Source organism: Rissa tridactyla, chromosome 1 (assembly GCF_028500815.1).
Source record: "Rissa tridactyla isolate bRisTri1 chromosome 1, bRisTri1.patW.cur.20221130, whole genome shotgun sequence".
NCBI lineage: Eukaryota > Metazoa > Chordata > Aves > Charadriiformes > Laridae > Rissa > Rissa tridactyla.
The window spans coordinates 202257741-202271833 of record NC_071466.1 but is presented as its reverse complement, the minus strand read 5'-3'; the positions used below and the strand labels follow the sequence as shown (position 1 = coordinate 202271833).

At 40.1% G+C, this 14093-nt stretch overlaps 1 protein-coding gene across 1 annotated transcript; it reads left to right on the top strand.

Moving 5' to 3' along the window:
* The first annotated feature begins 1421 nt into the window (after positions 1 to 1421).
* Positions 1422 to 14093, top strand: TRMU (tRNA mitochondrial 2-thiouridylase). The gene is made up of 11 exons (XM_054185896.1): positions 1422 to 1543; positions 1945 to 2110; positions 5102 to 5208; positions 5762 to 5884; positions 7727 to 7899; positions 8871 to 8924; positions 9469 to 9535; positions 10338 to 10438; positions 11504 to 11648; positions 11890 to 11972; positions 12328 to 14093. The coding sequence occupies exons 1-11, from the start codon at positions 1459 to 1461 to the stop codon at positions 12472 to 12474; spliced, it is 1251 nt and encodes a 416-aa protein (XP_054041871.1). The 5' UTR covers positions 1422 to 1458; the 3' UTR covers positions 12475 to 14093.

Here is a 14093-nt window from a genome sequence, read left to right as displayed (position 1 = left end):
TATTTACGAAAGTTTATCAAGAAACGGGTTTTCAGCTCTTTGTATTAACTCAAAAAGTGGTGGAAGTTGGAGGCTGCAAGTGTTTAAGTGGGAAGAAATGTTCAGGTGAGTTTGTCAGACATTTTGAGGCTGAACAAGGCTGCTGCCTTGGCTTTATCTGAAGGCACTTGCCTACCTCTCAGCACAGCTGCCTTTTCTGTGGTTACTGCAGTGCCAGGGTGTTCTGAATGGAGGCCTTTGGCCAGACTGTGAAGACTCTTCTGAGGCAGAAGAACCAACCATGTTACCTGGTCCTGTCAAATGCGAACCATAAAAATGTGGAATTTGTATAACTTCTTTGCTTGTTCCTGCTTTCATTCTGTGAAAAGGAAGAGGTCTTCTTCAACTGAAGCATTTACGAAAACTAAACAAGCACATCATAAATGCAAGTGCTCATACTACTCACTGTTTAATATCTTCATGAATGACATAGATGGTGGCATTGAGTGCACCCTCAGCAAGTTTGTGGATGACACCAAGCTGAGGTGGCGCAGTTGATGTGCCTGAGGGACAGGATGCCGGCCAGAGGGCAATGGACAGGCATGAGGTTCAACAAGGCCAAGTGCAGGATCCTGCACCTGGATCAGGGGAAGCCCCTGCTATCAATACAGGCTGGGGCATGAAGTGATTGAGAGCAGCCCTGCTGAGAAGGACTTGGGGCTGCTGGTGGATGAAAAGCTGGACGTGAGCCGACAATGTGCACTTACAGTCCAGAAGGCCAACTGTATCCTGGGCTGTATCAAAAGAAGTGCAGCCAGCAGGCCAATGGAGGTGATTCTGCCCCTCTACTCTGCTCTGGTGAGACCCCATGTGGAGAACTGCATCCAGCGCTGGAGCCCTCAGCACAGGAAAGACATGGACCTGTTGGAGGGGGTCTAGAGGAGGGCCACAAAAATGATGGAACACCTCTCCTGTGAGGATAGGCTGAGAGAGTTGGTGTTGTTCAGCCTGGAGAGGAGAAGGCTCCAGGGACACCTTGTTGTGGCCTTTCAGTACCTGAACGGGGCCTACAGGAAAGATGAGGAGGGTAGTGATAGGACAAGGGCTAGCGGCTTCAAACTAGAAGAGGGTAGATTTAGATTAGACTTAAGGAAGAAATGTTTTACACTGGGGGTGGTGAAACACTGGCACAGGTTGCCCAGGGCTGTGGCAGATGCCCCATCCCTGGAACCATTCAAGGTCAGGCTGGACGCGGCTCTGAGCAACCTGACCTAGTTGAAGATGCACCTCCTCATGGCAGGGGGTTTGGACGAGGTGACCTTTAAAGGTTCCTTCCACGCCCAACCGCTCCACGACCCCGCCTGCGGAGCTCCATCCGCAGCGACTGCCGCCCCCCACCGCCCTTGGCTCTGCCCCCGGCGGAAGTGGAGGGGCGGGCGGCCGGAAGCGGCGGTGCCGCGGCCGCGGCGGGTCGGGGAGATGATGTCGGCGGGGCGACGGGTGGCCTGCGCCGTCTCCGGCGGGGTGGACAGTGCCGTGGCCGCCCTCCTGCTGCGCCGCCGGGGTGGGTGAGGGCAGCGGGGCCGGGCGCTGACAGCCGCGGGGCCGGGCGGCACCTCACGGCCTCCTCTCGGCCCTCCTACCCGACCGGGCCCCTCAGAGAGCCGAGCGCCGCGGGGGGCGGCGGGCAGTGAGGGGTGAAGTAGGCGATGGGAGAAACCCGGCGTTATGGAACATCATCCTGTTGGGCTGCCGGAAGAGCTCGCTTTTATGTGAGCTCTTAGCTATAGAAAAAGAAAAAGTCATACAAGAACTGTGCTATAAAACTTGACAGGATGTTTGCTTAGTACAGGACTCCTCACAGCTCTGAAAGAAGCAGTTACCCACACAAGTCTTGAAAACCAGTTTTTGCATCAAGGCTGTAGGAATTTCACTTTATAAGTCGTTCTTGACTTCGTTTCATAGGCTACCAGGTGACGGGTGTTTTTATGAAGAACTGGGACCCTCTGGATGAACAAGGAGCTTGCTCCATTGACAGAGATTGTGAAGATGCCTACCGGGTTTGTCAGAAGCTTGATATTCCTTTTCACCAGGTTTCCTACGTGAAGGAATACTGGAATGAAGTGTTCAGGTAGAAACACGTTTAAAATAGACGGTCCTTCAGTATATTATTGTAGTACCGTGTTATTGTGGAAAGTAAAGATGGACGGATTGTGGGCAACAGCAATTTATTGAAGTATTACCAGTGCTAAAAGAAAGTAGCGAAACCTCTTAAATAATGGAGGAATTCTTTTTCCTCTCATTCCTATTTAAGATCAGAATTTATATGTTAGTTTTAGTATGTTTGTTAATAGGAGATTTGTCCCTAGTTATTATCAGTGTGTAGCAATTGCTTTGTTGCAGCTTGTTTCTCTGCTTCCCACATACTGGCCCAACCTTACTGCAACTTGAGAAAAAAAATTTTTAATGGGGTGCTATTATTGTCTATGTGTTTGATTTATGCAGTGCATTTTATGTTAATATATACTGAATCCTGTTTACCACAAAGTGATAATGAACTTGCTTCTTTAAACTTAAAACAAATTTGAAACTGTTCTCTAAAGAGGGTGTTCAGAGTTTCTGTGAATTTGTTCTGCTTTAAGGGAAGAAAGTTCTACATAGGAAAAGCTGAGAGTTTTTCTTGGGAGGCAGGAGAAGAAGGGAAGTATTGGTATAATAACATAAGTTATCTTTTATGCACTCAACATAAGTGCATAAAATTTGTTCCCTGGTCTTCATCACCCCCCTTTAAGTAGTGCTATTGTTACTTTGTCCTAGAAGAAACTGAGGAATAACCTAGTCATGCTACTTCTGCTTCCTGTTGAAATGACATGAAGTTGAGCACAAAACTTTTGTACAGTCAGTGAAGAAAACAGCCCTGTTCTGGGAAAGTTCATGCCATTTTTCTCTCGTGTGAGAATAAATGAATAAATGTTGTCAAAACTCTTGAGGGGTGTGGGGTGACAGTGAATCAAAGGTCATAGAAGATCATCTTTTCTTTTGCTTCTCATCATTTATTAGTGCAGCGTTCACAAATAATCTGTTGCAAGTGTCTTGATTTGTTTCAGAATCCTTTTTTCTTTAGTGTCATCACTGACCTTGAATTTACTCCTCTGGATCTCTCTTTAAAGGGTTATTCATCACAACTCACCTTTTATCAAGAGAACTCTTCCAGATTTTGCCTTTCCCATGGTTTGTGCAAAGTGTGCTTCAGATCTTTACATCAGAGAGGCATCCTTCATTGCCTTTTCTCTGGTTCTGTACTTGAAGTTCTGAACTGATGCGAGCCTGGCTTTATGCTGAGTCTTTTATGAAGCTTCCAGTGTACTCTTGCAGTATTTACAAAAGAGTATTGTGTTATTGTAAAAGTACAGTGCTAAGCCAGGAAGAGCAGCTCCTGTTAGACCCAGGTGATTTAATTACTAGCTTGAATTGTTGAATTCAGAGCTTTAAAAAGGAGTTAGACAAAATAAAAGATAAGTTGCTTTATTTTCTATTAATGTATGTAATGTGTAACACGGTAAGGAAGAAGCAATTGATTCTGTTTCAGGTGGTTAAAAGTAAAACCAAATACCATGGTTGGTGGTGTTCTTTAAAATCCAGTCTATGCCCTCAGTTCCTCTTGACTTCAGTGACTACTGAGGACAAGCAAAATAATGCAGTGATCAGACCTTTTGATATCTCAGTGCATCACTGTATGCTGGTTTAATTTCATTAGTTATTATTTCAGCGTTTTCAAGCAAATAATGCTAAGCACTTTAATTATGTGACAGTGACAGAAACTACAATGTGACCTTGGGAAACTACCTGAATTTCTTGAAGGAAAAGAAAAAGACAGGAAAACTCTATAAAATTAAGGCCCATGACTGCTTATGGCGGTATTATTGCAGATTAACTTATTGTCCATTCAGATGAGATGCAGTAACTTCTGGTGTGTGCTGTACTGCACTGCACTGTCTGTTTGAAAAATTAAACGGTGTTGTTTAATTCTGAAATTAAGTATTTAATACGAGATGAGTATACACAGTGGGCAGCCATGTCTTCCCTGAGGGAGTATTAATTTAATAAAACACAGTTACAAGATTGTGAGTGATCATTTGGCCACGTCCTCAGTGCACTTTGGGGAAAATCTTCCAAGCGTTGTTTTTTCCAGTTGCCCTGGTTTGAGGTAGAACAGAAGCAACTTTCTGTTCAGTAATTTTACTTCTTAGGTAAGCTTCCTCTAAGTCTCTGAAATTAACAGCGTATTGTGCAGCAAACTGTTTGTTCTCAGAGTGATAAGACCAATGAATGGTTCATACCGTACCTTGGTTTCTACCAGGGAATGGTTCATACCGTACCTTGGTTTCTACCAAAGAATGGTACACAGAGAGGCTCTTGCTTATACTTATTGCAGTAACAACCAAGGTCAGCTAATTTCATTACTTGCCCCACTGGAGGGTCGGGAGTGGAAAAGCGTAGAGGGGTCTCACCTGTGGGGAGGAGCGGACAGGGCAGTTTTGGTGACCCAAAACTGGTCAATGGGGCATTCTGTCCTGTCTGCCCCATGCTCAGTATAAAAACTGAGGGATAAAGGGTCAGCCCTCTTTCTTCAATGGCCGGTGTCCAAGGAGGACGCTGTCTGTTCGTCTGCCTTTGATCCTGATCCGTGCATTCCTGAATCCAGATCTGGAATCCAGTTCCCATCCGTTGCTAAGTCCAGTCTGGGACTTTCCCAGTGCCTGCTGGTGACATTGTCCTGGGAGCTTGACACTGGTTTTGTAGATATTGTATCTATTTCATATTTTATTTTTATTATTAATATTTCATTAAAGTAGTTTAGTTCACTCTTAACTCGTAAATCTCTACCTCTCTCCTTCCTCTCCTTGGAGCGAGAGTGGGGGGAGAGCATCTGTCATGTGTCATTGGCCAATCTGGCCTAAACCACGACAACAGGTTAAAATCTAATAGGTATTTTATTTTTTACATAAAAGGCTTAGTATGACTGGGTCTCAAGTTCTCATGTTTAAATGGATCATTCAGTCTCAGATAGTATTATGCAGTGTTAATAATGTTGATATATATTTGAATCTTTATTTTACAGTGACCTCTTAAAAGAGTATGAATTGGGAAGAACTCCTAATCCTGATATCGTGTGTAACAAGCATATCAAATTCAACTACTTTCTTCATTATGCTATGGATAACCTCGGTAAGGCATTTTCAAGTGTGTCAGTACAGAGCGTGTGCTGTGGAAATGCTTAAAGGATACAAACTCTTGAGAAGGTGGGGAAAAACATGAGTTCATATGCATGCCTAATTCACTTACCTCTGTGGCAGTATTTCAATATTTGCAATGTATTTGGTTTTAAGTTTGCTTTTACATATAGAATCATAGAATGGTTCAGGTTGGAAGGGACCTTTAAAGGTCATATAGTCCAACCCCTCTGCTGTGGGCAGGGACATCTTCCACTAGATTAGGTTGCTTGTATGTAGGAACAGATTTAATTCAGGGACATACGTTGACCTGAGCATTAAGTTTTACATTCTTAGGTGGTCCTTAAAGCATGGAAGCACGAGTGCTGGCATGCTGATGAATAGTTCACATTATTTAAATAGCAGGAGTACAATTTTTGTCAGTGTAAGACTTCTCTATAGGTTTTCTTCCTTTGTTGCTTTCTGCTTTTCTTACTGGATGTTTATAATTCTGTTTTAAACTGTGATTTTCAAGTATGTGGCTTTTGGTTTTTTTTTTTCCTTGATAGGAGCTGATGCAATTGCTACTGGGCATTATGCTAGGACCTCACTAGAGGATGAGGAAGTGTTTCAACAGAAACATATTAAAAGACCACAAAGACTTTTCAGAAACCGTTTTGAAGTTAGAAATAGTAAGTGGTTTCTTCTTTCATAGTTCATCCTAGATATGAAGGAGAAATTTAAACTGTACTTGGTGTCACAGAATCAGGAAAGTTTGTTACCTTACATAATGATTACCATTTAAACTCCAGCCTATGTAGAAGGTTGATAGCACAAAACAGGGGATTCACATTACTGAAAATTACACTGACTCATTAAGTATTACATTTTCTATTTTGAGAGTTGTAATCCAGAAGCAGAGGTAAGAATAGGCATTTTGGTAGTAATCAACATTCTGCAGTAGCTGTAATGTGTATTGAGGAGACAGTGATATCTTCTATACCCTGGAGAAGTATTCCAAGAAATCTTTATCACATATTTCCATGACTTACATAAAGTTTTATTTTTTAATGTTTCTTCTATTTTAGGGAATGTATTCTTTGGCTATGCAGTATATAGTATAGATAGAACTCATCATGGGGATATGCTTAAGTGGATTTTTAGAATTAAAGCTTTGAAACAATAGAATTAATAACATACTTTTATACAGTAATTGGACTGTATATTATTTTACTGGAAAAAATCAGGTTCTCATTCAGTAATTAAACTATTCTGCCTTATTTCTCCATTCTCCTATAGAAGCCTGTTTTTTCCAGGTAGGTCAAGGTTCTGCCTACACTGCAATTGAAAAGTGCAGGTGTAGCATATGCAGACATTTTTAATGATACGATTCTCACGTCTGCAGTGGCTGTACATGATCAGAGGTTGATCTCCACACCACAGCAGTTCTCTTGTTATCAGTACCAAAGCTGGCTTGATGAATGCTGGTTTGGGTGTGTCTCTGCGTGGCACTACCACAGCTTGGATGGCAATGTAGAGATTTCCCAAATGGCTCTGCAGTGGGCCATAATGCGGTAAAGTAACTTGGATGAAGCTCTGATGTATAATGAGAAGCATGCTATACCCAAAGGGAAAGAAACTTGCAAACTACCACTATGCAAAGCTGCCATGGTGGTATTTTTGTGTTACAGCTTCCCTGCTTTCATTTTTTTGTTCTGGACTTAAAGGGGTTTATTTGTTTCTTTGTTTTAATTTTATTTCTGTAAAGTTGAAATGGCCCCAGCAGGACCGACAGTCTATACTTGCGATAGACTGTGATTCACAGTTGTTTTTTGTGATGTTCTAAGCAGGCTTCCTGCCCTGTTACTGAGATTTTTGTGTTACTAGTTGTGACTGAAGTACTGGCCTGTAGTTAGTGTTCATTTGAGTTGAGCAATGCATTAGTAGAGTTTGTACAACATCAGAGCTATTAGCTCTTAAAAGAGAATGGACAGAACGTGACTGAAGAACTCTACCAATTTTATTTCATCTGGGCAATTGGAAGACTTCATCTATTTTATAGAAAAAAGTCAAACTCTCTGAGTATTGGGGATAACTCTGCAGATTGTTCAAATCATCGATAATCATCGATTTATAGCAGTGTGTTTTCAGGGCAAAACTGAATGTTTGGGGTTTTTTTTAAGAACATTATACTCTAGGATATTTGAATGTTCATTCTCTCTTTCATGTGAAATGCGTATTTCATATTGTTGATGTTCTTCCCAGTGACACGTGCAGTAGTCTAATAGATGAGGCAGTGCAAGACTTTGTAAGATGCTGTGTTGTGCAAAATCAGAATCTTTCTAGATCTTTTTAGTGGTGAGAAAATACCAAAACATTTTTCAATTGGATTTTGAAAAACCTGAAAAATGCTATCTTTAACATGTATTTGGAAATAATAAAACTAAAATGTTGATTGTCAAACAAAACACTAAAGGAAGTTGAACTATTGAAGAGGTTATGTTGAGATGCTTTATATGCTTTTTACTTTGCAGCTGTGAAACTCCTTCAAGGGGCTGACCTCTTTAAGGACCAGACCTTCTTTCTCAGTCAGATCTCACAGGATGCTTTGAGGAAAACCATTTTCCCTTTAGGGGATTTAACAAAAAATTTCGTAAAGAAGATAGCAGCAGAACATGACCTTCATCATGTGCTAAAGAAAAAAGAGGCATGGTAACACTTAAACTCTCTTGATTTGTATTTCTCTCTAAAATAGACTTTCCTGAACTTTTTGAACTTTAATCTGTGACAGCTTCGCTGTTTCCGAGCACCATAATAGAATAAGTTGGGAAGCATTCTATAGCTGTCTGCCTGTTTAAAAGTACTTCTATGAGCTTGTGGTTAGTTGTGTATTTTAGCTTGTAGATAATTTGTCTACTGTTGTATCTCAGCAGAACTAAGGTGAAGGTGTTAGGATGCTGTGAGCCTTAAGGAAAGTATTCTCTAGTACAGCAGGTGAGAAGCTTTTGAGCTTTATTTTCCATAGCTTTTAAAGGCTTCCTCACTATAATTGTTTTTCAGTATGTCTTTATAGAAATTGGATCGTACTGTTTTCCACAGTTACTTTGAAAAAAAAATAAAAATCTGTTTCCCTGGCTGATAAATAACACTTCATGATTTGATCCTAAAAAAATGATGCAGGCAGCAATTGTATTGCTGATGGTGTCTTGATTGCTTTTAATGTTTATAGTCATCTGCTGTAAGTGGTTGTTTAAATGGTTGTTTGAAGAATGTAGGCAGCAACTGAATGCAAAAGGAAAGCCTATTTGTTGAAGAAAGTTTTTTTTTTTTTAAGGGATAAATACCTTTACTACATCATTTGTGTTAGTTTTGTACTTTAATCTGAAAGAGACTTCTGTGTTTAATATACATACAATGTAGTCACTAAGGTTACTGTATTTATTTATTGAACATGCATTCTATTTCTTATTTCTCTTCTGTGCTTACAGCTTTCACTGATACTGTATAGAATTAGTTTACCTATGCTGGAGCAGATGTTGTGGTTTTGTTTGTTTTATGAGATGCCATAGTTTGGGATACATAGTTGGGGAAAAAATCCATCTTGGACAGATTATTAATAGACATTATTTCGATGATTTTCTCTGCTTTTATGGATTCAGTACCACATTTCCTTTTCAGAGTATGGGAGTCTGCTTCATTGGTGAAAGAAACTTTGAAAATTTCCTTCTCGAGGTGAGCAACATTAAATCTATGACAATCTTGATGTTCTGTTCTGGTTTTCAGTAGTAATTTATAACACTGTCTACAGAAAAATCTCTGACAGCTCATGGCCCACCTGAATTAGCAATGTCCCATCTCCCTTTGCAGTCCCAAGCCTACCCAGGAGGTGATGCCAACAGCCTGTAAGAAGTGTCTTGCCCTTCCACCAGTGAACAGTCAGTCACTTTCTGTAGCAAAAGGAGCGTGTGAACTCACACTCCTGTGGCTGCCAGGTTCTGGGAAGTGGTTGGGATGTGAGAGGGGCACATTGCTGAATCCCCTGGCATAGGTGAGGATGGGGGGAGTGAAGCACAGAAATACTGCTGATAGGGGCTGCCCTTCCTACTTTTCTCTCTCAAGCAGCATCAGGGAAGAGGCCGTAAACTGCTTGGGCAGAGTTTGCTTCTTGAAAAGCTATTTTCCAACTTCAAGAGAACATAGTGACAGAAGCTGAAATAAACTGTGAGGGTTTTTTTGGGCTGTCTTGTGACTTAAACAGTCTTTTCCTATTTGGTAGTATTTAGAACCTCAACCAGGTAACTTTGTTTCCATTGAAGATAAGAAGGTGATGGGAACACACAAAGGTAATTGGCTAATTTACCTTAATAACTGCTTTTAAATAAATGGACTAATATTGCTTATATTTGGAGGGACAGATTTTGTGAAATTACAAACCAGTCTACAGGTTTTTCCCAGTTTGATAACTCCAATAATTGTGGAAAACTTGCTTTATACAATAGTAGAGCCTTGAACTACAACCGATTCTTGATTATTTGTTCCATGTTGCAAGAAAGTAAATGGTAATTATTAAGGTTACTTTGTTGATACTAAGTGGTTGTTAATTTAATACCGAGAGACTGTTCATTGAATTCTTTCAGAATGACTGTGCTTCAGTTCCAGATGCTTTAGTACCTAAACTTTGCAGAAAAAATACACCATGCATCTCAGTGATGCACAGTAGGACATCACCAAACATGGGCAGATTACCTTTTCCTTTCCTTCCGTGTGTCCTTCCTTTGCTCTCCCCAGTTCTAGCTGCCAGAACTGAGTTCCTCTCTCAGGTAATTTATGCAAGTAGGAAGTTCTACTATTACATAAAAGTAAGGGAAACTGCTGGGACTGAGTGGTAGCAAAACCACAAACTGAAGCTGAAATAAAGAAATATTTCACAAATGAAACGGATTAGTTTGAAATCACGTGCTTTGGGTACAGATGAAAACTTTTATGTAGATGTTAGTTTAGTTTAATTGACTCACTTCTCTAAGGCAGCGTGGCTCATTGTTCTTTGTTTACTGGTAAATTTTTGGGGAAATGATTTTAACATATTTTTCTGAAAGTGAAAGATTAAATGTTGATAGCAGCATTACTTTTTTTATATTTCTTTAGGTTGGTTCCTCTACACAATAGGCCAGAGGGCTAGACTAGCAGGCCTGAAGGATGCTTGGTTCATTGTAGACAAAGATGTCAGCACTGGAGATGTCTTTGTGGTGAGTTAATTAACACTGGTATTGCAAATGACCGCTGCAAGCGTTTTGTGACTCCTGCTGTATGGAATGTGATTCTAACGTGGGCAGAATTCTGGGCTTTAGTCTTGTGGGAAACAAGAATCAACTGGTACAGCATCGGCAGATTTGAAACGTCTTGTCCAAGCTGGCTTTTCTTGAGTAGAAAATTGTCTTAGATTTTGGCATAGAACTTTTTCAAACAAAGGGCAAATACTGAGAAGAACCACCCAATCTAGTGAACTCTTATTTTCTACTCTAAACCATGAGGTTTATATTGTAGTTATTGATAAAGTATATATAATGTGTATTAACTTGATTTACGATGTGTTGCTACTTTCTTTTTCTAGTAAAAGAAGTAGTAGCCAGTAATACAGTTTTTATCGTTTGGAAAACTGAGGCAGGATATATATGATACTGTGAATCATTGGTGTCTTGATGACTAATTGTATGAGATGACTGGGAGTTTTGCGGCTTGCTAGCATTGTTAATGTTTCCTGCTGTTCATGCAGTTGTTATTCTTATTTGACACTGATGTGATTATAACGAGGTGTTCTGCTACTTGTTGATATGCCTGGGGGGAAAAAATCATAATCAAATGAGAGTTGAGAGGAAACAGGCAGGACCACTAAGAATTATTTCTTTAGGCCCTACAGTAAGGTTGTGTGTGTGCAACGCCTTTGTAGGGGAGGTGTTGAGTTGAGAAATGGGAGAAGAGGGAGGTAGCATCTTGTTGAGGTAGGATAAGGAGGGCAGTGGGCATATGAACTCAGGCTGAAGAAGGCAGAAATATGATTGGAGAAAAAAGAATACAAGAAGTGTCATGACTGAGATGTAGAAGACTGACAAATAATTCAGGCTTGCTTTAGCCTAGTTTTTTCATTAAAGGTTTCCACCTGGAAGCTGATTAAGTGCTAATAAATGCTTGCTTTCTTACTCATTTTGCTTTCCTTTTGATATGGCTTGATGCTTCTGTATTTCCTGCTCTACTTTGCAAGTTATATGCTCTGTGGCAAAAATATCAGCATTAAGTAAACATTGTGTTTTAAGGCACCATCAACAGATCACCCTGCTCTGTACAGAGACCTGTTGCGGACAAACCGAGTGCACTGGATAGCAGAGGAACCTCCTGCAGAGCTCGTTAGAGATAAGATGATGGAATGTCATTTCAGGTTTCGGCACCAGATGGCACTGGGTAATCAAACCTCGGTTTGTTTTTTGTTTCACTCAGTTTGTGAAACTGTGGTAGTGTGTTCAGTTTAGTTTTGCAGAAATAGTTGAAATGTTGTGGTTTACCTTTCTATTTCTGTAGTGTCTTTATAAAACAGTTCTGTGTAGTAATATCTTGATTTACATCTATTTAACTTAGTGATTAAGGTTTTTCTAATGTAACATAAGGATTAACTGACAGGTGTTTGGACATTTTTCTGCTCTAGTGCCTTGTGTGCTGACTCTAAACCAAGATGGGAGCGTGTGGGTGACGCTTGTGAAGCCAGCGAGAGCTATCACACCTGGGCAGGTAAGCTATTAGAAGTGATTTTCTTTCTTTTTTTGTGTTGTAGCTTATCCGGCTAATAAAAGAGAATGGTTTATTAGCTGGAGGAAAATAGATAATTTATTTGCATGCGAGAGCAGTCAACTCTATTTTGACTATTCATCAACTATTTTGAAGGAGATTGTTTCTAGTTTTAAATCGTCTGTTGTTGTCCATATAGTCTGAGAAATGGGCTTGTAAGTTTTAGAAATACATGAAAACATCTCTGGTAATCAGATAAATGAGTACGCTCACAGTCCAGCAGGTCTTGTGCAGCCTGCAGTTGCTCACTATGCTGTTTTCAGCTGCTGGAAAGACCCTCCCTGTGTTTATCTCCTAGTTTGCCGTGTTCTACAAGGGTGACGAGTGCTTGGGCAGTGGGAAGATCCTAAGGATGGGCCCATCGGTGTATACCATGCAACAGGGCAAAAACCGAGAGGAGGGGCCAAAGAAGGAAGAGACTGACAAGATAGAACCAGCAACATAACACGTGGACTTGTTTATTGAAGGACTTCAGAGAATTTGCTGCCTAAGAATAATAAAGACAATAATAAACGGGGTTTTTTATGTGTATGCTCTAAAGGTCAGTTGACCGTCGAGTCCCAGCTCTTGACTGTTAGCATTAAACAGGTTTAAAACTAAAGCCAGTTTGGTACAATTTTACTGGACTGGGTGGTGATATTTATGTTAATACACATCAAGGGATGTCTTAAAGCTGTTCTGTAATAGTAGTTACGCATACAAGAATTTTAATATAAAAATCATGTCTGAAACCATAGATCTATTTTTTTTGCATAAGTGAAATACGTTTTTTTCTTACTCGAGGATACCTTTCCCTAGGAAAAGTACATATGTTGTTTTACAGTAAATACATGCTTGTGCTTTGAACTCTGGAAGAGAAATTAATGATATTTAAGTTCAGCATTTTGAATGAACTCCGAGCAACAGATATTTATTTTTCATTTTATATAGTTTTATAAGAAATGCTTTAGATTCTTAAGATGTATTAAGTAGTGGTTTTGAGATGTTTACGTAATTCAGAATTACAAATCTAGGGGCTTAAAAACAGTCTTCGTTGTTAAATTTTTTCACACAACTGACTAATTTTTTATTAACTGCTGAAGGCAGAGACTGTTTGGTTTGTCTCCTGGAGAAGAGAATGCATTGTTGTGCTTCAGAAAAATGCAAATTCATGTGCATTTCCCTATTATGTAGCTAACTTAATATAGACCCGAAAATAGTTGGATCTTGCCATGGGTCAAAATGGAGTGGAGAGCTGAATACCCATGTCAAAATGATGTACAATTATAAGGATTGGGTGCATATTGAGGTCACCCTAAGCTTGTAATGAAACTTTATTACAAGTCAACAAAAATTAATTCCTGTCTTTCAGCATGGTAGTAGAAGGCAACCGTCCCTGAAGTACAGCTGTGCAGGAGCAGGACTTTCCAGATGGGTGTAGGTTTTTGAGATTTGCATCCAATTTGGGAGACAGGAAAGCTGTACCGTGAACTTTTCAGCAGATCTGAAGGCTTGGATGGATTACATGTACATCCTTTTCTGTTGCCTTAGCATCTTCTAAGAATTCCTTTTATTACTTCTGGTAAGAAAAGTAAAAGGTAGTCTCTTTTCTTCAAAGTGTGGAAGTAAAAGGGTGAGAAGACACTCTTCAGTGTCTACTTGCTAGTCTGGCAAAGTTAAGCACAGAGTCCCGGGAGCCCTCTGGAAAAAACCTGTTAAAATCTTAGGTATTTACTTGACATTGCAGATGATCCACTTGAGAGGGGGGAAAAAGCCATTCTTTTTCACTGCTGCCAAAATCAGTTCAATTTAGAAGTCTGTCTTCAGAGTGTCTGTCCATGTACGAGTTAACTGTAAAGACTACTCCTGCTTCACGTCAACTCCTGATTTGTCTTAGGTTACTTGTGTTATGGGTCCTGGTCATTAATTCTGTGTGGTTTTTCCTAATGTTTTCCTTATCTTTCCCGAAACTTTTGTCTTTGCAAAATATGGCATTAACTACTAAGGAGTTAATGCTCCACATTGTCCTTATCTGAGTTTTCCTGTAAATGTCCCAATTAAACACTTCACGGTTGTTTTGTGTTA